This window comes from Kwoniella bestiolae, chromosome 2 (assembly GCF_000512585.2).
Source record: "Kwoniella bestiolae CBS 10118 chromosome 2, complete sequence".
Lineage (NCBI taxonomy): Eukaryota > Fungi > Basidiomycota > Tremellomycetes > Tremellales > Cryptococcaceae > Kwoniella > Kwoniella bestiolae.
The window spans coordinates 1,965,652-1,986,239 of NC_089242.1; the positions used below are offsets into that span (position 1 = coordinate 1,965,652).

General features: G+C 47.4%; 7 protein-coding genes and 1 non-coding gene across 8 annotated transcripts; 5 read left to right on the plus strand and 3 right to left on the minus strand.

Annotated features, from left to right (window-relative positions):
* Positions 1-275: 275 nt before the first annotated feature.
* I302_103877 (uncharacterized protein) lies at positions 276-3,530 on the minus strand (the record flags this gene model as incomplete). Its single annotated transcript, XM_019189246.1, has 7 exons — positions 276-949; positions 1,091-1,399; positions 1,519-1,879; positions 1,964-2,059; positions 2,170-2,273; positions 2,348-3,038; positions 3,111-3,530. 7 exons carry the CDS (start codon positions 3,528-3,530, stop codon positions 276-278), a joined length of 2,655 nt encoding a protein of 884 aa, XP_019048808.1.
* A 530-nt stretch (positions 3,531-4,060) lies between these two features.
* I302_103878 (uncharacterized protein) lies at positions 4,061-6,572 on the plus strand (the record flags this gene model as incomplete). Its single annotated transcript, XM_019189247.2, has 9 exons — positions 4,061-4,076; positions 4,132-4,493; positions 4,581-4,693; positions 4,763-4,960; positions 5,016-5,043; positions 5,108-5,190; positions 5,253-5,298; positions 5,365-5,667; positions 5,730-6,572. 9 exons carry the CDS (start codon positions 4,061-4,063, stop codon positions 6,570-6,572), a joined length of 1,992 nt encoding a protein of 663 aa, XP_019048809.2.
* Positions 6,573-6,962: 390 nt separating this feature from the next.
* On the plus strand, positions 6,963-9,468 carry I302_103879 (uncharacterized protein; the record flags this gene model as incomplete). The annotated part of the gene is made up of 6 exons (XM_019189248.1): positions 6,963-7,671; positions 7,809-8,364; positions 8,525-8,816; positions 8,893-8,963; positions 9,066-9,292; positions 9,392-9,468. 6 exons carry the CDS (start codon positions 6,963-6,965, stop codon positions 9,466-9,468), a joined length of 1,932 nt encoding a protein of 643 aa, XP_019048810.1.
* Positions 9,469-9,891: 423 nt separating this feature from the next.
* I302_103880 lies at positions 9,892-10,006 on the plus strand. Its single transcript, XR_002022018.2, has one exon. It is a non-coding gene; the product is annotated as a 5S ribosomal RNA (ribosomal RNA).
* A 375-nt stretch (positions 10,007-10,381) lies between these two features.
* I302_103881 (uncharacterized protein) lies at positions 10,382-12,017 on the plus strand (the record flags this gene model as incomplete). The annotated part of the gene is made up of 9 exons (XM_065869761.1): positions 10,382-10,399; positions 10,468-10,489; positions 10,561-10,614; positions 10,684-10,691; positions 10,795-10,878; positions 10,990-11,074; positions 11,183-11,294; positions 11,396-11,556; positions 11,728-12,017. The coding sequence occupies 9 exons, from the start codon at positions 10,382-10,384 to the stop codon at positions 12,015-12,017; spliced, it is 834 nt and encodes a 277-aa protein (XP_065725833.1).
* Positions 12,018-12,234: 217 nt separating this feature from the next.
* Positions 12,235-14,141, minus strand: I302_103882 (peptide chain release factor 1; the record flags this gene model as incomplete). Its single annotated transcript, XM_019189250.1, has 6 exons — positions 12,235-12,393; positions 12,504-12,650; positions 12,728-12,913; positions 13,023-13,508; positions 13,614-13,718; positions 13,791-14,141. 6 exons carry the CDS (start codon positions 14,139-14,141, stop codon positions 12,235-12,237), a joined length of 1,434 nt encoding a protein of 477 aa, XP_019048812.1.
* A 760-nt stretch (positions 14,142-14,901) lies between these two features.
* I302_103883 (uncharacterized protein) lies at positions 14,902-16,922 on the plus strand (the record flags this gene model as incomplete). Its single annotated transcript, XM_065869762.1, has 7 exons — positions 14,902-15,141; positions 15,227-15,295; positions 15,459-15,719; positions 15,873-16,097; positions 16,260-16,439; positions 16,524-16,579; positions 16,691-16,922. The coding sequence occupies 7 exons, from the start codon at positions 14,902-14,904 to the stop codon at positions 16,920-16,922; spliced, it is 1,263 nt and encodes a 420-aa protein (XP_065725834.1).
* A 310-nt stretch (positions 16,923-17,232) lies between these two features.
* I302_103884 (uncharacterized protein) lies at positions 17,233-20,253 on the minus strand (the record flags this gene model as incomplete). Its single annotated transcript, XM_019189252.1, has 5 exons — positions 17,233-17,304; positions 17,440-17,717; positions 17,779-17,829; positions 17,892-18,108; positions 18,172-20,253. The coding sequence occupies 5 exons, from the start codon at positions 20,251-20,253 to the stop codon at positions 17,233-17,235; spliced, it is 2,700 nt and encodes an 899-aa protein (XP_019048814.1).
* Between the last annotated feature and the right edge of the window lie 335 nt (positions 20,254-20,588).

Sequence of the window (20,588 nt, forward strand, 5' to 3'; positions counted from 1 at the left end):
GTACGTCTGTCAGATCGAATGGCAAAATGCATTTGGTAAAGCGAGATAAAACAAGCATAGACAGTCATCATGTATGGAACCTCTTGACTAGTCGTTACACTACACCGCGTCACAGAATCCTCCTTAAACCAGCACAACGGAGAACCTTAATCTCTCAAACAGACATCGTATATAAAAAACAAAACGAACGAAGGGATAGCGAAAACAACAACAACAACGCATACACCCCAACCCCACCTCACCCACATTGAAACATGTACAACCAACGTCCTCTCCTAATCTACATCCTCCAGACTCTTCCTCTTCCTCTTCCCATCTATACCCACTTTGACATTAACACTCGCCACACTATCCCTCAACCTCCCCACCCTAGCTTCCACCTCATCCAAAACCCTCATCAACTCCCTTACCTCCTCTATTGGATTTTCAACCACTTGCCGACTCTCCAACACCCTCCTAACGGCATCTTCAATCTCGTTCCCACTCCCCCCTCCACCTAACTTCCTAATCCTCCGTTCTTTTACTGCACCTCTATCAATAGACATATAAGTCCATATATTCGAAATGACCAGCAGGACAATCAATATTCCCATGAGGTTCTGAACCCGAAATGGCGTATCAGATAACATATCTTCAATACTCTCTCCGATGCCCTTGATTCCGCTGAATATCGCCTTAATACCCGAAGAGAGGGAATCAAGACCGGATTGGAGAAGGCCCATATCTTCATCTTTCCTCTTTTTCTTCATATCATTCGCATATGCTGATGCCTCGGTCTGCGGTTCTTTCTCTTTATCCTTTTGAGCTTCGTCGGCAGCTTCCACCTCGTCTTCCTCTGCTCCGGCCATGGCGAATTCGCTGTGATTGTCTTTGATATATTGTCGCATGCCGGATTCGAGGTCGTCGTGGTATGTTTTTTGACCTTCGATGGCTGATTTTTCGATGATGCCTATGACGAGTCATGAAGAGTCAGCGTGACAAGTTCACCTTGTGCTTTGGTATGATCATGCGTGGAGAGGCAAGGAGCAAGGTGTTGTAAATGGGATATTAAGGATATGTAGGACAAACTGTATTTGACCGAGGTACTCACCCTTCACCCAACTCTTCCCCGTCCATTCAACAGTAGTAGACACAACCACCTTGGTACTATTCCGTCCAGCCCACATGAGACACGTCCTAGTCTTCACGCTAAACACCCCTCCGGAGGGTACATCGGGCGTCTTGGTAGTAGTGATGAGTGAGATGTAATCTTCGAAATCCAGATGATCGTGTTCATCTGTTATATGGCATTTGGTCTGTTTGGGCCCGATGGACCCGTTGAGGGGTTTGATATATGATGTGGAGCGGGTGAGGAGGGAGTTGGAAGGGGAGATGGGCCGCCATTCGGAGCATTCGATATCTGACAATCATCATTTAGCTTAACATTCCTCTGTTATGTGAGTCATCAGAACGATGTATTCAGCTGGATGTGCGAGAATATCGATAGATTGAGAGATATCCGGAGAACGCCCCACTCACCTCTCAATTTCTGACTATCACTCAAGAAGTTCTTGAACCAAGCACTATTGAACATCAATTCGTAGATCTTCTCTGGTGTCGAAGGGAAGGTAGTATCCAACGCAATCTCATTATAATGTTTTCCCTCCTTTCCACATGCACACTGCGTAGGTGCATGTCCTTTTGATGGTGCTGATCCACCACTACCACCTGGAGCGGGGCCGTCCGCGTCATCTCCAGCCACTGAACCAGGCCTTGAACCGAGGTTATTGGTGTTGGCTAGAGATACGCTCGACATGACTGCATTGGGGTTGCATAGTCGCCAGATGTTCATCATGACGTCGTAGGTCGAGTCTCGGGCGATGAGAGAGGCAAAAGTGTACTGGTCATCGTTCGTAAGCATATCGAGTTATTGAATGGTGCAATGTATGACATGAGCAATGAGGAATGAGAATGGAGAACACACCTTTGCATTGTTGGTAGATACTTGAATAGCATTTGGAATAACCAACGCAGTCATCTTTTTCTCGATTGTCCGGATGTCCGCGAATGCTACCACGACCTGAATGTAACAATGATGTCAGTACCAGTACATTGTGCTTGGCTCCAAAGCTGTGCATGGCTTTGCGGACTAAGTTGTGTATAGCTTAAAATGAAAACAGCTCAACTCACATCGGTTACCCATCCTAAAATATTCGCATGAAAGCAAAGATGATTCTCTGATACGTATAGCCTTCCTTGTAGTAAGATATCCTTTGATAGCGCACAGCCGTAATCTAATGCATATCATCAGCATTTGTGCAGATCTCATCGACCTAGTGGAGGAAGAAAGGGACAATCAGTCACTCACCTTCAATTAGATAATCTCCCTCATCAATAGAGGGGAACAACGCATGGAAATCTGCATTCCGTCTATTACTAGCCACTGCGAAACCCGTTACCGGCAAATCATCATCCAAATCGCTATCCGAATCATCATCGTCATCGAAATCCTCCTCGTCAAATCCTCCTTCTCCATCGTACTCCTCGCCATTATCATTCGACGCATCGTCGTTCAAATCGTCGTCATCTCGTTTGGTAGTTAAGAATGGACTTCTCTTGTGGATCAAGGATGATACCGAACCTTTCTTGGATTTCTTGGGTTTCTCCTCTTCCGCGGCATTTGTACCGGGATGAGCGAGGTGTAATCCCCCTTTAGCAAGTGCAGCGGCAATACCCGAGTTGGAGGTGATGGATTTTGTCCGTTTCTTCTTCCTTGACGAGATTGATTTCTTACTTGCGCTGGTCTGTCGAGAATCAACGGGCTGTAATGCATTGGGAGAAAGGGGTGGGGAGATCATATCTCTATCTCCCTTGTTTCTAGATAGGATAGATCCAGTACGAGATCTCCCACCATTCCCATTGGAAGAGATGATTGATCCTGATCTGTCTCTTGGAGAGGTCTCGATCGGTGGAGCGACGACTGGTAGGGACATGTTGGAGATGCCGGTGAATGAGTTGTCGTATGCTGTGGGTGTTTCCAAATCGTCCTCTGATATGTCCTACAGACAAGTACATTGCATGTAAGCTACGCCACTAGTCCAGTGGAGGGATGTTGGAAATTTACAGCTTACCTGAGTGGAAGTGTTACTCAATCCCAGACCCAAGTTTGGCCGACTCCTTATAGGACTAGTAACCACAGGTGAACTACTGAAACTTCTTGGTGAATTCGATCCTTCCTCCGTCAATACTAATTTGGGTGTACCCAATGGCTGGTTGGATTTACCGCTAGAATTGGGAGGTACAGCAAGTGGAGAAGGTCTGTTTCGTGGACTGGGTGTAATTTGCCTCTTGATTGGTGATCCGCTGCCCGAGGTATTGTCAAAGTTTTCAACGAATAAACTACCAGCTGCACCTGGTGATCCGTTCTGTCTATCTAGTGTATGATGATACTCTTCTTCCTCGGTGTTGAGTTTATCTGCGATGAGTTCACCTTCGGATGTGGTTGAGGATGTGGAGGGGGAACGCTTGAATCGTGAGAGGATGCTCGGCATCGAGGTGTGTTGTGTGGGATGGGAGTGGTGGAGTAGTGTGAATCACAAGATGGAACGTTGGGAGATGGATGAAGGTGTATAAGAGGTCAATGCTTCAAATGAGTTTGTGATGTTATAATTAGGTATGACGATAAGAGTAGGGCGAAGGATACAGTAACAAAGTATGATGACGATCATCATTCAGCCAAGAAAGAAAGTGACAAGGTTAGGCAGTCACAAAGTGACGTCGCGTCATCCATCCATCCTCTACTCGTATGACCATGAGTATGACCATGAGTATGACCATGACCCGCTTCTTATGTAATAGGTCCCAGAGACAGGCACCGGTCATTGTCACTGGGAGAGACTCACAAGCTACTAAATGGGTGCATTGTATAAGAATACACTATTCAAAGTCCAGTCAACCACCTCCACTCGCGCCGTCCACTCAACTGAGAACATTACCAGTACCTGTCAACTTTACCTTTCTTCCTTTTCATGACCTCGATGGAATGGCAACAAACATACCTTGAACCCTTGCGAGACTCAGTATGGCAGGTATATACAGTAAGCTGCACATTTCTAAGGACTCGAATGAAGTTTCAGCTGACACAATATCTAGATGGCCACCTCCTCGAATTCCCCACAATCAGAGTAGATTGTTTCCTACCCTCCACCTCATCCACCCTCCTTCCTTCACCACCATCATGTCCGACTCATCCCCATCCACTACGACCCGCCCCCAATGCTCAACTATTCTTACTCACGCATGTACATTCCGATCATTTGCTGGGGTTGAGCGATAGCTTCACGGGTAAGATCATTTGCTCGCCCGATACCAAACGGATGTTATTGGCTTTGGAAGCTGAGTTGGATCGTGGGTACCTGGAGGAAGGGAAGAGAGAAGTAAAACGATTGAAGTATCCGGGATTGAAAAGGAGAGTGGAGGGGAAAGGGAAGGAGGAGAAGATAGTTGATAGGATCGTGGGTTTCATCTGACATACCTTTCTTCGAACGATCAACAAAGATGTACCTTCGACGGCTGATTGCTTTCATCCGGATGTTTTGCAGGAGGCTGTACCGTATGGCTATCCGAAAGAGTACGAAATAGGGTACCAAGATGGCAAACCCCAGGTGGTCACTATAACCCTACTGGACGCGAATCATTGCCCAGGCTCAACGATGTAAGTCAAGCTGCCGTTTCGGTGTCTTCGTCTTCATCACGCAGCTTACACATGTGATACCATCTTTAGGTTCCTGATCACTTCTCCGACCAAAGCTGTCCTACACACAGGCGACGTCAGAGCAGACAAGCTGTTCATACAGACCCTTCGCCGAGAACCGGCAATTCAACCTTCTTTGGCACCTTCATCAAGGTACGCAGGCTCGACAATAGGATCTGGCGGAGGAAGAAGAACGCTGGATAGGATATATCTGGATACCGGAGCTATGTAAGCTAACGGACAAACTTCGGCCACCCCAAGACAGCTGACATTAATGACATAGCTTGGGAACGGGCGATATGCCTGACCGAGTGAGCTGCGTTGTTCACGTAAATATAAAACTCGATGAACGCAGTAGCTGACACTCAATTCCAGGAACCCATTTTGCAAGACTTAGTCGAACAAATGAGTCTGTTTCCGGATGATACGGTATTCTTTCTTGATACTTGGTGTTTTGGGTGAGCTCCAGTGAGGTGGTGAGGTATAGGCTTCATGAAGCTGATAGAGGTATTATTTACAGGTGGGAGTACGTTATCAAAGAAGTGGCCAGATACTTCAACGAACCTGTAAGCTGGGTCAATGCCGAGAATTCAGGTATGGAGCTTACCTAGCTTGCTCTCCCTGCTCATCAGGTACACGTCGATCGATACAAGCGATCAATATACACAGCCATCGAGACCGATCCATACCTCCTGCTATGCACCACGACTGACCCCCACTCAACTCGATTTCATGCGTGCGAAAGAACACACAAATGCGTGGCGTGTAAGAGATTTGAGCGCGGGAATAGGAGACCAGTGTATAATCTCGATAAGAGGATAGTCAGCGTGAATATGGTAGAAGTGAAGGACGCATCCTGGGCTATGGAACATCAAGCTTTTTTGGATAAGCTGGGTAAAGCTGCTTTGGGTGATGTATCATGGCCTTATAATATCGTAAGTTTAGCTTGCGCGTACGCCACACAGAGAGACAGCTGATAGACCAGAAATTGTCGTAGAATGTACCCCTGGCAAGACACTCACCATTACCGGAACTGCAAAATCTAGTGAAATTGTTCAAACCTAAAGCTGTTTCGCCTAATACCGTCACGCCCGGGTTGAAGGATATGGATTATAACCTCTTACCTGAATTTATGAAGGATTGCGTGGATGAAGGAGCTTATGAAGTGATGATGAGGGAGAGGGATTCATACTTTGATGGTAAGTATGGGAAAGAATATATGAAGGGATTAGAGGGAATGAGAGTTGTGAGCTTGGATGGTTTATCAAACGTCGATCTCGGTATCTTGACTTCCTTGAGCGGACCTTCCATCGGGGCTACTACCGCGGACGCAAAAGTCAGCTCAACTCGATTCTCGATGTCGAAAGAACAGATCTTCAGGATGAGTGGACTGCCAGCTCTGAGACCTCATGATTTGCTTCAAACGATCGGCTTTGGTACGTCGAGTGGTTTTGGGATGACCCATATCAAACATTCAGAAGAGTATGAGACGGAGGAAGAATCGCCCAGAAAAAGAAGGAGAGTGTCGTACATGAAAGATGAGAGCGATGATCTGGGTCCTGAACCTTCTCCGCCGGTGGTCATCAAGGTTGAACAGTCCCCGACAGTCGCGAAGAAGGAAGTATGGTCTCCGCTTATGACACTCAAATCCGAATCATCGATACATACTGTACGCCAGAGTAAGGGTCAAGCGACGTTCATCCAATCAGCGAGTAGCATAACAAAGGATCAGAAGCCGTCAAGGTACTCTTTGGGCACAGATGAGAAAGCACGGATCAGAAGGCTCATGGATAGGGACAGAGAGACTTTCGCAGAGGAAGATGACGAGGCTGAGGATTAGAAGAAATGATGGATCAAACGTGATTTTTATCATTCCTCTTCTTCTTTTGACCTCTTTTGTCTGTTAACAATTGGCACCGTTTCGCCATTCCTTCAAAGTTGTAGTTAAACGATGTGTTGTCTGTACTCGTACTGTTGCTTGTATTTATATTGTAAAACAATTGACCATAGATGATGGTCTCAATGCCACACCAAGAGATGAAGAAGAAAAGGTTCCGTTGAGCCTCAGAAATTTCCGAAAGTGGTAATTCACGTCCTGCGTTTTAAGCTTGACTATCAATCTCAATTCGCGACTTTGAGCGATACTAGTACACGAGTAAAGTAAATCATCTCTCACCATCACTACCTCCATCCACACCCTCACCATCATCAACGAGGTGACCCACCCACCATGCCCATCCCCAAAGGCCTAGCCTCGCGTAATCGGGTCCTAGCCCTCGCAGGCCTGCTCTTCTCCCTGTTATTCCTCCTTCATTTCCTCTTCCCAGGCTCGAACAAGCTCTTAGCCCACACCCAACGATGGACCACCGCATCCTCCTCAGTAATCCGGTCCAAGTTCCTCCGAGCCAAGGCAAAAGCCCCTCGACCACCTATCCACCATCCCATACCTAAACTCATGGCAGATGCTAAGGAAGAGTACGACGCAAAGATCCGTCGTCAGTCCAAGTCCCTGCATGAGGCTGTGGAAGAATATAAGAAACGATATGGTATGAACCCCCCCAAGGGTTTCGATGAATGGTACGAGTTTGCCAAATCACACAATTCCATTATAATCGACGAGTATGACCAATTGATTAGAGATTTGAAACCTTTCTGGCTCTTCTCTGGAGAAGAATTACGAAGAAGATGTATTCAAGTTGGTTTCCTCCCTTCGGTGGATTTGGTAAGAATAGAGAAGGGTCAAACGAGGACTATAGATGTGTCAAAGGGATTTGATGACTCCGAAGTTGGAGCGAGGGCAAAAGGTTTTAGAGTGATGTTGGAGAAGTTTCAGGCCAAGTTGCCGGATATGGATTTCCCAATTAATGAGAAGGCCGAGGGAAGGATTTTGGTACCTTGGGAGGAAAACTTGTTTAGTAATTTGACGGCGGATAGTAGTCGTGAGTTGATTCTTTGAGTGAGAGTGATTGGTGGGGCATGAGCAGTGTCTGGCTTGGTGTGGAAGAGGGGAGGGGATAGGAGTCGCGTTGCGTTGGATTCAACTGTCCTGGAGCTAACTCGTTCTTCCCAAATATAGTCGGTATCGAGCACGTCCTAGGCGGCGAGTTCATCCCCGACTGGCGAGGCGACGGCAACGTCTGGGAAGCATATCGACGAACCTGCGAGCCTTCCTCCCAGGCTCGAAGACTATTCGGTTCACTGCGATCCCACCTCAAAGAGGGCCAAGCACCCATCTCCCGACTGGCCGATGCAGGTCTCACAAGCGAAGCTGTATCCGAAGATTTCTACTTCCCTGCAAATGTCGATGATAAATACGATTTCTGCGCCCACCCCTGGGCACATTACAACCAAGGACACTTCTTCTCTGATTGGCGGACTATCCATGCTCTATACCCTATGTTCTCCCCCGCCAAGGGTGTGGGGTACTCGGATATCCTCATTCCGTCCCATTACTACTTCTCGTCCACTAAGAGATATACCTACGGTTGGGATCCCGTGAACATGGTGATTAAGGATGTGGATGATATGGAGACGCCCTGGGAGGAGAAGTCGGATGATATCTTCTGGAGAGGTGCGACGACAGGTGGTGGGTCGAGTCCACCTGGGTTTTTGGCTCAGTATCAGCGACACAGGTGAGTTGGGTGTCTCAGAACATTATTGTTCTGTTCTGTACTCTCCTTCAACCGAGTTTCATCCTCATCATTGATGTCGGGTGCTGTGCGAAAATGAGATCTCTGCGGCCCATGTGTACCGTCCGCTCAAACGAGAAATACGCTGACACGTTCATCGCAGGCTCATCAAGATGACCTCAGACTCATCCGACGTGAACAAGACCGTAGTCTTCGCCGACCCACCAGGAACGAACAACTTCGTCTCTGCCTCTGTCCCCATCGGACAACTCAACGAAGATATGATGGATGTAGCCTTCACCAAAGCCGTGGGATGTACTCAGTATCCTGGTGGATGCGATGGTATGAGAAAGGATCATAGGTTCGCGGACGCCGTGCCGTTAGGAGAGAATTGGAGACACAAGTATCTGATTGATATTGATGGGATGGGTTATTCGGCGAGATTGTTTGCTTTGGTGGGTGCTGCAATTTCTTAACATAGTCATCTATTGAGGCACAATGGTGTGCTGATGGGTTATTGACGGCGGATAGCTCAAATCTGAAAGTGCTGTATTAAAATCTACTGTCTATACCGAATTCATGTCTGAATGGTTACAGCCTTGGTAAGTTCACACTCGCCTTTTTCGTTGCAACAAATCTGCTTGTGCGATTCAGCCAGCAAGAGAGACGAGACGGTACTGATGATGATTGTGATTATGACTCAGGCTCCACTACATCCCGATCTCACAGATGTATCAAGAGATCTACAACGTTCATGCCTACTTCTCTGGTCCATCCGAATCAATGTTGGAAGCTTCCAACTCCACTCGAGGGACTTTCCAGGCTCCCGGTCTTACCACTAGGAAACTGGACACTGATGCTGAACTGAGGAAGATCGCCAAAGCAGGGAGAGATTGGATGTTCACTGTTGGTAGGAAGATTGATATGGAGAGTGAGTAAAACTCATACTTGGCTTGGTATCACATCCTTTGACTCGATGTCGTGCGAAGTGAGAGAGTGAAAAGAAGCTGATCATCCGATGTGAACATAGTCTACGTATATAGATTATGTCTCGAATGGGGTAGGTTGACTGCGGATGATCGAGACGCTATGACGTACAAGGGATAGATGGCCTTGGTCACGGGCAGAGAAGGACAATAAGGTAAAGTAGACGGTAGTAGATAGTGAGAACTAAGGTTTTCTTGGGAGTTTGAACTTGATCTGTCTACATTACATATCATACTGGAATGAATCGTGTATATAGATAACCCTTCAGAATTCGTACATTGGTTCTACATCATGAGATGTCTTGTGCAATCGAGCGGTATCGACTCTGAGTTTCCGCCTCACTACGGCAGAGTTGAACCGTCCTTGTGATTATAACAAATGGCAGTTGATGTACGGTCAGACGTCCGTGCAGAGGCACCGGAACTCCTTAAAATGTAAGTATGAATCGGAAGGAACCATCAAAACACACAGGGGTGTCACCCAAAGGACCCTTCAGAACTTTGACACTCACGACATATTGCGTTGAAACGGCAGAATTTCATCTACGGCCATAGAACCCAGAAAATGCCGCATCCCGTCCGCTCTGCGAAGCCATCCTGGGTATCGCTCGGTTAGTACCAAGGTGGGGGACCACTTGGGAATCCCGGGTGCTGTAGTTTTTGGTTTTTTTTGGTTCTTTCTCAAAAGAGATCGACGACAATTGAATCGGTTTTGTAAGGATGATTTTCGTTTTGAAAAGGCCAAAGGAGATGAATGAGGGTCTCAGTGATACTTAGGTCAGGGTTGTGTGTGTGTATGTTTGGTCTGTGCTGCTGATGGTGTGTATGGGCGGAGTATTTTGAATCAGTGGTCTGTGTTCGCCGATTGACGCGATTAATGCAAGCCGGTTAGCCCGGGATCCGATCGTCCTCAGAAGTGAGGAATGTGGAATGTGGTCGTATCCCATCAATCAGTCAATATTGAGATTGATATCTTCAATCTCATCCAAAACAGCTTACAGGTCTGAAGCTGAGATAAAGAAAGTGGATCAACGATGATTACATTGACTATTGTGAGTTTGACTGTGTATCCTACATACAAATTGGACCATGTAACAAGCTGAAGCTTCCTCATATTTAGGTAAGACATGGTGAATCGACAGGTGCGGTTGACCTCTATGCTCCTGTGGGGATCATGTTGTATGGCTGACACGGCTCTGCTTGCGGATTTTAGATAACCTCAAAGCTGTCTGGGCAGGGTGGGCAGATGCACCTTTGTCCGTACATGGTAAGTTGAGTGCTCGGTGAACAAGCTTCGAATGGAACTACCCTACTGAACAATGATATCTTGAAATAGGGATGAACGTGAGTCATTGCTCTCTGAGAATGAGGAGATGGACTATTACAGAATACCATGTACCAAGGCCAAGACATGCTGAAGCTGATCAAACGATCACGATTGACTCAGCAAGCAAAAGCTTTGGGAGAATCCTTCAAAAGTACAAAGATACATCACATATTCGCATCAGACCTGCTAAGAGCCAATTGGACCGTGAGTGTACTTCCTGACCTTCTCCCGCTTCAAGAATTGCCATCTCGAAGAGATCACGGAATGATCTGAACCATACTTGAGTCAAAGCTGAAGAAGTGATTTGTCTCGCAGGCTCAGCAAATACATCGTAATCAACCTGAACCGAAATGTCAGATGATCACTTCGGACCTGTTGAGGGAACAGCATTTCGGTGATGGTGAGTTTAGCTTTTCTCAGAATCGTTTACCTTCCAGCTTCTGTCCGATGCGGCCTCAGTTCTGGAGTGGTTTGACGAGGCACGAAGCTGAACTTGACTGGTGTCTAGCTGAACGTAAACCATTTGGTGAGAAGGGCGGATGGCAGAGGAAACCCGGTCGGTCATTTAGGTTTGAGAATGGAGAGAGTCTGAACGATGTGCGAGATAGGGCAAATGAGGCGTAAGTGAGGCCCCTCATAGCACTATATCCTCGATGCCACTGGTGACTGAGGAAGTCCTACGCTTCTTTGACGGTACTGATCTCTCTTTGATGGACCGTAGTATCAAACGATTCATCGAACCTATCTTGTCAGAATGTCACGGTCAACCACCATTGTCACGTCATGTCGTAGTAGTAGCGCATGGGATCTTCAACGCCGAGTTCCTGGGTGCGCTGCTAGCTAGGAGGAGAGACCATAAGCCTCTGGAATGGGGGTATAAGGGTTAGTGCACGTGTATCTTTGTCCCGTGTTCCTGCTATCCGGTCACACATGTTTGATGATCGCTAATCGCTATTTCGTGTTCGATATACAGGGATGACAAACGTACATATCCGTCAAACATCCCTACCCAATCATATCTTCAAGCTAATATCCCGTTGTACCTATAGACAGGCTGGACCCGTGCCGAATTAGGCTACATCGACGAGTTCTCACGGACCCCCACCCCAGCAAATATCACCACCAACCCCTCCGGACCCATCTCACCTTCCTCTTCGCCCGCCTCTCCTCCACCGCTGGAAGAAGATGACGATCTCTTACCGGGTCTGACGATGAGGATACTTTGCACGGATGTCACGAAGCATCTCGAAGGGGTGCACAGGCAGAAGGGCGGGATTGGGTCGACGGGGTATGATGAGAAACAGGGGGATATAAGGAAGTTCTTTGGTGGTGGGGGATCATGAGGTGGAATTGGGCAGAGTAAGGCGACCACGACCATTGCTTGATTGTGTGGAATTGAGGACAGGTTGGAATGATCTTCCCTGTACACATGGCAATGGTAAAGCCCCCTGCATATTGTCACGGAGTGGAAGGTAGTCCGTTCGATGCGAATGCAAATGCAATGCATAAAGTCATGAAAGTCGTAATAATGAGATGGGTGTTTCCTATATTCTACCTCGTCTAATAATCTATATCCTCTTCACCTTGCAACAAAGCTTCTAGCCGCCTTTCTTGAAGATCCCGCTTCATCATAGTTATCACATCTTCCAACCCATCTCCGTCCAATATGTTCTGCAATCCCGTGATGGTGAATCCACATCTGTGATCTGTGAGCCGATCCTGCACATATGGGCCGTATTAGCTTTAGGCGGTACACACTCTTCACCCGTAGCCAGGAGGATGAGTGGGACGATATATGGGCCCGAGTGATATATTGCACGCCAACCCACCTGATTAAAATTATACGTCCTGATCTTATCGCTCCTATCAGCACCCTTCACCTGGTCTCTCCTACTCGCCCGACGAGCTTCGACCTCTTCGTTGTGCTTCTTCTCGCTCAGCCTCGCTCTCAAGATATCCCAAGCCCACGCTCTATTCTATTACGATAGAAAATAGAAAGGGACGTTGTCAGCTCATTGCATATCGGAACGATATCGTGATAAGCTTAGCTTACCTGATGCTGTGATCTTGAATCTTGCATTGAAACAGTTATACCCGTTGGTATATGCGTCAAACGGACCGCCGACTCGGTACGATTGACATGTTGACCTCCTGCGCCTCTTGCGCGCATTACGTCGATCTTGACGTCTTTGGGATCTACAAGTGGGGATTCCTCTGTGTCTGGGTAGATGGGAAGGACCTGTCGAGTCGAAGTCTTTAGTCAACTTCTTTCCTCTTACATACACGCTACTTCTAACACCCACCATCATCTGGTAAACTTATGCAAGGATATGAAATATCGAACTCACCACAACAGCCACCGTACTCGTATGTATTCGCCCCATAGTCTCATTAACAGGAATCCTCTGAACCCTATGCACTCCTTTCTCCCACTGCATCAACCCGAATATCTCGTCCGCACCATCCCCACCTCCACCGCCGTAGGGGGGTTGATCAAACTTCAACGTCAACTCCCTAATTCCTCCGCCACCTTTTCCGCCGGTTCCCTCAACTTTGGACAGTTCCTCAATCTTCCATCCTTTCTTCTCTGCGAATCGGATATACATCCTTGCTATGTCCTCTGTACATAGGGCTGATTCCAGCCCCCCTACACCGGCATTGAGGGAGATCATGCACGGTAATACTGCTGTGGGAGGGGTAGGTAGTAGTAGGGATGGTAATTCGTCTCTGAGGAGGGTGTCGAGATCGGTGCAGAGGGTGGAATGCTCGGTTATGAATAGCTCGCGGAGGGCCGGGTCTGGGTCTTCCAGCTCGGGAAGGAGGGCTATTATTGACTGTTGATAGAGTTGAATGAATCAGTCTAGATCACGAAAGAGATGATTTGCATGGCAATTTGGGGATCGATGGTTGAGATGGAAAGGTACAGGGTGAAGACATACCTTTCGCAGTTCTACATACTTGTCCCACAGCTGAGCTAACGGACCCAATTCTCGTTGTATTTTGGCTCGAGCAATCTGACCTTGAACGTCCGTGACTTCTGTTTCCTAAACATTCAATGAAGTGACAGTCAGTGTTCAATTATAACTTCGTGACTGCCGCTGATTTACCGGACCTACCTGCTCTATGGTCTTTCTGTATTGCTCCACCCTCGCTTTGGCACTTTCGATCAACTTTGCCTGTCTCTCCTCGATCTCGGTACACCATACGTGCTCGGTCTCGTTGGCTTCAGTTGCATAAGTCCGTCTCTGAGTCAGTCCTAAGAAGACCACAGAAGACCTTCTTCTCCTTGTACTCGCTGTTACCAAGCTTCTGAATCGTGATGGTGTTGACGAGATGGACGGTCTGAACTTTGAACATCCGCATGAACATGATCTTTTGATTTCGGGTGAGGGGAATATCGGTGCAGCTACAACGACCCTGCGCCGTGGTATGCGGGGTAGAGATCTTGGTCGAGTAGCCAGGATCATCGCTCCCTGCTGTGCTCTTTGTCTAGGTAGATCGGTCAGATACGAATGAATAACATACAGGTGAGCAATCTCGACTTTTCATTTCGACTTTTCGTGACTATGAGGAAACGAAACGAAACGTCCGAAATTACATCCGAAACGTACAGTAAAACGCTGTGTCACGTGACATCCACACTCTCTCAGCTACAGGCAAGGTTCCGAGCGTCTGAACAGCTGTGATTCATGTCTTCATGCCTTTTCTCTTGGTCTTGTCATCACTTGCTATGTCATACTCATCTCCCCTTCTCAGAGTGATCTGCACGCATCTGAATGATACTCTGCGCACAGCACTACTGACATCATTCAAGATGTCTTGAGATGGTGAGAACAGGCCCACAATTGAGGTAATTGATCGTACCTGACACTGAGCACAACATCAACACGACGATGAGATCATCAACCATCAACGCACACAACAGAGACGCGAGATATCATCGTGTGGTGCATGTACTAAACGTTGCTTCCGAACATGCTGATATACAACACGGAGACATCCCTTCTTGGCGTGTTTATGTTGTATGATTGTATGTCCGAGGAACAAGGGATCTGACAATTACTGACGCAAGTGACGTCGAGAATGACCTACCACTGACGATATATCCATCAAACTTTTCCTCCTTCCTCACGATATATAATCAGTCCCCGTCCACTTCGCAGAATTTGACATCTTCTCCCACAAGGCTAAATCCTCAACTGATCTGAAAATCCCATCGTAGCAATGATGTCCCCAACCCTCCTCCTCGCCATCCTCCTCGCCACCCTCCTCGCCCTAGGCGTCAACGCTCTCCCAGCAGATAATGCTACGGCCTACTTCAGCGGACTTGAAGCGTCACTTATCAATAATGGCCTATCGGGACTCTGGAACGTTATAGTCGTTGCGAACCATACAGAGACTGGACCAGATCTGATTAATAAGTTGTATTCGGATGATCAGTTCACGATCTACGCTCCTAACAATGCTGTGAGTGAGGTATTACCACTTCTCTGTGGGAGTGCTGTAAATGTATGAAGTCCACCAGTTGATTCTTGGGTATATGCGCATATAGGCATGGGAGACGAGTGGACTGTCGCAGCCTCCTGCGAATGGTGATTTGGTATCTTTACTTTCGTACCATGTGAGTAACGTCTGCTATCGTCCTTTCACGCTCAGATACGCATGCTCGATCTGATCTACTATTTCAATATCCCTCGCTTTGACACAATATGCACTTCCGCACTATTCCCAGTTCCTTCCGTATGTGTTGCACTGACCTAATCTACTTTCTCGGACTTCCTCAGATTGTCCAAGCAACCCTCAACTCCTCGACGGACATCGCACCCATAAGACATCACACCATCGCCTTCACCGAGCTCCGCTCCCCCACAGTCGATCTACCAGGCGACCAAACCCAGGTGATCGTCCTTGAGACAGCCGTGAACGCTACGACAGGACAAGATGTAAATGATGGGAGTGTGCTGGTGAGAGGAGATAATTGGAATGCGACCAGTGCCGGGGAGCAGTTCGTCTATGAGAATCTGCATATCCAACCTGTTGACAAGGTGGGTGAATCTATCCCTCCTTGTGGGTAGAGAGACGCTGATGGTCATGATTGTCTTGTCTCAATTGTAGATCCTTGCTGTCGTAAGTGAAACCTCCTCTAATACCCAAATCACCACTCACTAACATGGTCGTCGTGACTCGCCACCGTACAGCCCTCGCCTCTCCTCAAGACCCTCTCTCAATCCGGCCTAGCCATCGCGGCCAACCTCGGTGCGAACTTAGCCATATCGGCCATCTCATCCGCGGGGTTGAACGATACCTTGTCTGCGGAATGTCACGGATGCACGTTCTTCATTCCTGTTAATGCTGCTATTGACGGTGCTGCGAATTTCACTGGATTGGGAGACGATGAGAAAAGGAATGTACTTCTGAACCATGTGAGTACTTGAGAGACCATGAAGATCTGCTCCCTCCCCATGCTTGTTGTTCTGGAACCGCCCCTCAGAGACTGTCCAGTGAGGTTGTCGACGTCATATTATTTGCGTATCCAACCATAAGGTCTAAGAATCTGAGCTGACATACTGAATGTGACGTTTCAGGTACTGAACGGCTCAACAATCTACTCCCCAGACCTCAGTCCAGGAAACGCCTACATAACCTCAGCGGGTATGCCGTTAATCTACCTGGCAGATGACCAGGGCAAGCGATTCGTCTCGGTCGGTCAATATCGGGCGTCCATCTTGAGGAGCGATATCCCAGTATCTAATGGGGTCGTCCATGTGAGTTGAGGTCAACTACCTGACCATTATGACACTAGATTTCTGAAATCTTGAATTCACCTGACTGTACTGGATTTGACATAGTTGATCGACACGTTGATGATTGAATCGCAAAACAACCACGACCGAGCCGATTCAGCGTGAGTGTTTTCCCCCTCTTCCCACTGCCCTTCTCCCTCTTTCCTGTATACTCCTCTACATCACCAACATCATGCCAGAAGCAAGCACTGACAATACACACCCACACACAGCGCAAGCTCAGCATCCTCCGAAGCAGAATCCCGAACAACCACCACCAACGTCATAGGCATAGGCGGTACACACGCTCCCACCCAGACTTCATCCAGCGCGACCAGCTCAACAGCTACGGCCACTTCCACCCAGGCTGAAAGTTTTGCACTGAGGCGAACGATGAGTGGGGATGTGGAGAGCGTTATGAAAGTCTCGATTATAGCCTTGGTCTTGGGGAGATTATGGATCTAATGTAGGTAGAATACGCAAGCACAGTGTACTCTTGTTTTTGCTCTCTGAATGCTATTAATACACGGGTCTTAGGAATTTCGAATGATATATTCACATTCATAATGATAAGCATTTCGTATAATACATCACGCGAGTGTATGTATTTCGTGAGAAATGAAGGAAAGGCAATGGTTGTCCATTCGGATCCACTGTGAATGTGGAAATGTCTACATTTCAGGGCTGCGGAGCCATCGAAAGATAGTTCACTGAAAAAACCTATACCCATTCTCATCCGCTCCCTCACTGATTCACATTCTATTCACTGTATATCCTACTCATCCTTCCTCTTATCGTGTTCCAGCTGGCCACTAGCCTCAATGAGCCTTTCGATCCATTTGAAATCCTGTGGTTCCAAAGAGAACAAGTACAACGTCAGCGTACGTGATTCTCCTCTGCATAGACCTCTTGCCCCATCACAGGGCATATATGACGACAGGACAGAGATGTAAGATGAAAAAGAGAGAGAAAATCAACCCACCTTAGTCTGATATCCCATCTTATCCATCCACTCCGTAACAACATCCACATCCCGATAATCATCCGGCGTACCCTTCTTCCGGATCTTCTCACACCTAGCTTCAGTCTTCAATTTTCTCTGCTTCCTATCTTCCCTTCTTTTGCGCACTTCATTCGGATTTTCGTCTGATTCCTGCTCTGAATCAGGGGTGGAAGCCTCGGAATCTGATGGGACGGCCTTGTACTTCGCTCGGAGGAGATCACGGTAGTATCCCCTTATTCGATGGTATAGCTCGTCCTCTACGTCAAGCATCAGGCTGTCAGCACTAGAAACTTCAAGGCTAAGAGAGAGTGAGCTCACCCCAGTGGGTCATTTGGTGGAACACTTCTGCTCGTTGTTTACAGAATCGACCTATCTCCCTGCACGTCAGCTGATCCAACACAAATCTGGAGAGGATGAGGAAGCTGACTCACCCATCAACAAAGACCTAGGCAACTTCTTGCTCATCCTCTCACCAGCCTCAGAATCACTCGAAATTTCCGAATCCTCTGAATCTTCCGAAGACGAATCAAGAGGTTGATGCGTCTCTTTGTCGTACTGTTCACCTTCCAACGAGATCCTAAATCTACTCATCCTTCCTCCCATGTGACATGCATCGCAACCAGGTTCAGTATGAAGTAGTTCCTCGACCTATATACCATGGCATGCAGTCAGCTCGTCTCATTCAAGCCAGGGGGAAAAGAGTGAGCTTACATCAAAGATAGGATATTTCTCCAAAGCTTTCACAAAGTTATATCTCCAAATTTGACTTCTGACTCTGAGTTGCCTATACCCAGTCATCCGATCTCTGAAATGGTGTAATTGGGGTTTGAAGTAATTTGACGATTCAGCAGATAACGGGAAAGCTTTTCTCCCCTTTATGACCAGCAAGACCAAATAATGGAAAACGACCTTAAACTTGAATTCAGGTGTTTGAGCGGAATCGACCGAGAACTCATGAGGAAGTTGTACTTGAACAGCCATAGAGTCGTCGGGAACGATGAAATCATCTTGGTCGTATCCTTTAAAAGACTTCTCATCATCCGTAGGGGCACTCTCATTGGACGACGAGTTGTCCTCTTCTTCCGTGGTAGCTTCAATGATCCCCAATCGTTTATTCTTCAGCTTCCTTATGTTTCGCTGAGCCGGAGTCTCCTTCGGTCGATCTCGTAGTCGAGTAGCAGACTTGAACCGTTCCGGCTCGTCCATCTTCAGGTCATCTAGCATATCCTCGTCATCTATGTCACCTTCCATTTCTTCATCGGGATCAACGATCTTGTTCTTGATTTTTCGCTTCTTCGCCGAGGATGGAGGTTCCGAGTGTTTATTGGAATGTTTGAGATTTAGTGATGCAGGTTTACGTTGTTTTTTCAGGATTACCGATCCCTCACTTTCGCTTTCACTTGATACTGCCTTTTGCTTCCCTTTACCCTTATCTAACTTCCGAGTAGGGATAACAACACAAACAGAATCGGATGAAGGAGCAGGCGAAGGTGATAATGGACGAGGTATAACTGGAGATGGGAGTCTGGAAGATGAAGCGACTAACGGTGGTGATAAGCCTTTGGCAGGAGAAGGTTGTTTGGCAGGTGAAATTGATTTTCGCTTGGACGAAGATGCTTCCGGAGCAATGGCCGGCTTCTCAGGGGAACTGTGTTTGGTAGGAGAAGGTTGTTTGACAGGAGAAGATTTCTTGACAGGAGATTTTGATTTGGTAGATCCTCTTTTACTTTTATCTCCCTTCTCATCATCTGTAAGTATATCCAAATCCCTATCAGAAAGTTCCACCTCGAGTATGGGAGGTAATGACCCGTTCGAGATGGATTCCCGAGCAGGGGAAGCTTTACGTGAAGGAATCTCGACGACAGGTACACGTGATCTAGAACTTGACGAGGTCTCTTCCACAGCCTTTCCTTTTCCTTTTGATTGGGATGACTGTGAGAAAGACACAGGTGTATAGCTCCTTCTTTCCTCTTGAGACATCCTTGGAATCTCCACTATCACCTCACTCTTCGTCCTGATCAGATCCAATTTCGATCTCACCCCAGGTCTTGTAGATGAAGATGATGGTTTGGCAACTCGTTTGGGCGGTCTTCCTCTCCCTCTCTTCTGAGGTGGTGAGATTGGCACAACATCATCTTCATCTTCACTGTCCCTCTGCTCGGCTTTCCCTTTACCCTTCCCCTCAACCACATTTCTTCCTCTTGTCCTCTTGTTCCCTCTCCTGGGAGAAGGCGGAGAAGGAAACACCTCGATCTCATCATCCGTCAGATTCTCTTCCCTCCGTTTCTTCCTAGCTATCTCAACAGCTTCCAGCCTTTCGTTCCTCCTCTGAACCTTCTGAGAATGTGTACCGCGGTACTGGGGAGGTATCCAGCCGTGGAGAGGGTATGAGATGAACTCTTCATCAGGGTCGGTATCGGAAGCATCATCGCGATGTTTCCTCTTTCCTTTTCCTCTTCGCTTGGTAGGTGAAGGCTCAACTACGATGATGTCACTCTCTTCTTCTTCGTAGTCATCTTCGTCCTCTGAATCTTGAACAGTCTTCTTCATGTTCCTTTTCTGAGTCATAGGTAGGGCTTCTACGTTGGTTCTCTTGCCTTTCCTCAGTTTAATGTGGTCTAAACCCTCTGATCCTTCTGACCCTTCTAATTCCTCATGGCCCGAGTCAGATAAATCTACTATTGGTTTAGTGTTCCGTGTGGATCGCGCTCGAGAGGGTCCACCCTGAGCCAACGTGGGCTTGAGATGGGACAGTATGGAAGTTTGAGTGGATGCAGTGCGTCTGGGTGGCATTGTCGAGTGATGGACGTGGTGAGCTTACGTTACGGCGATGTTTCGAAGATGGGTGGGTTGATGATCAATTCAGTGGTAGAGGTCATGCGTAGTTGAAGTTGTTTGGGGGTATCGTATACGTATCCCTTGAGGTATGTGAAGGATATGAGCAAAGTAGGGGAAGCACAAAGAGCAGAGAAGAAGACGAGGAAGAGAGTGAATACGAGTATCTATCGGTTGACTGGGTTGATCCTGTCAACATTAGGATTAGGGGAAGAGCACCGTGCGTCATGACCTACTTTACGCGTAAATCACGTGACATACATTACACATACATACCATTTGATCCCGCTGAT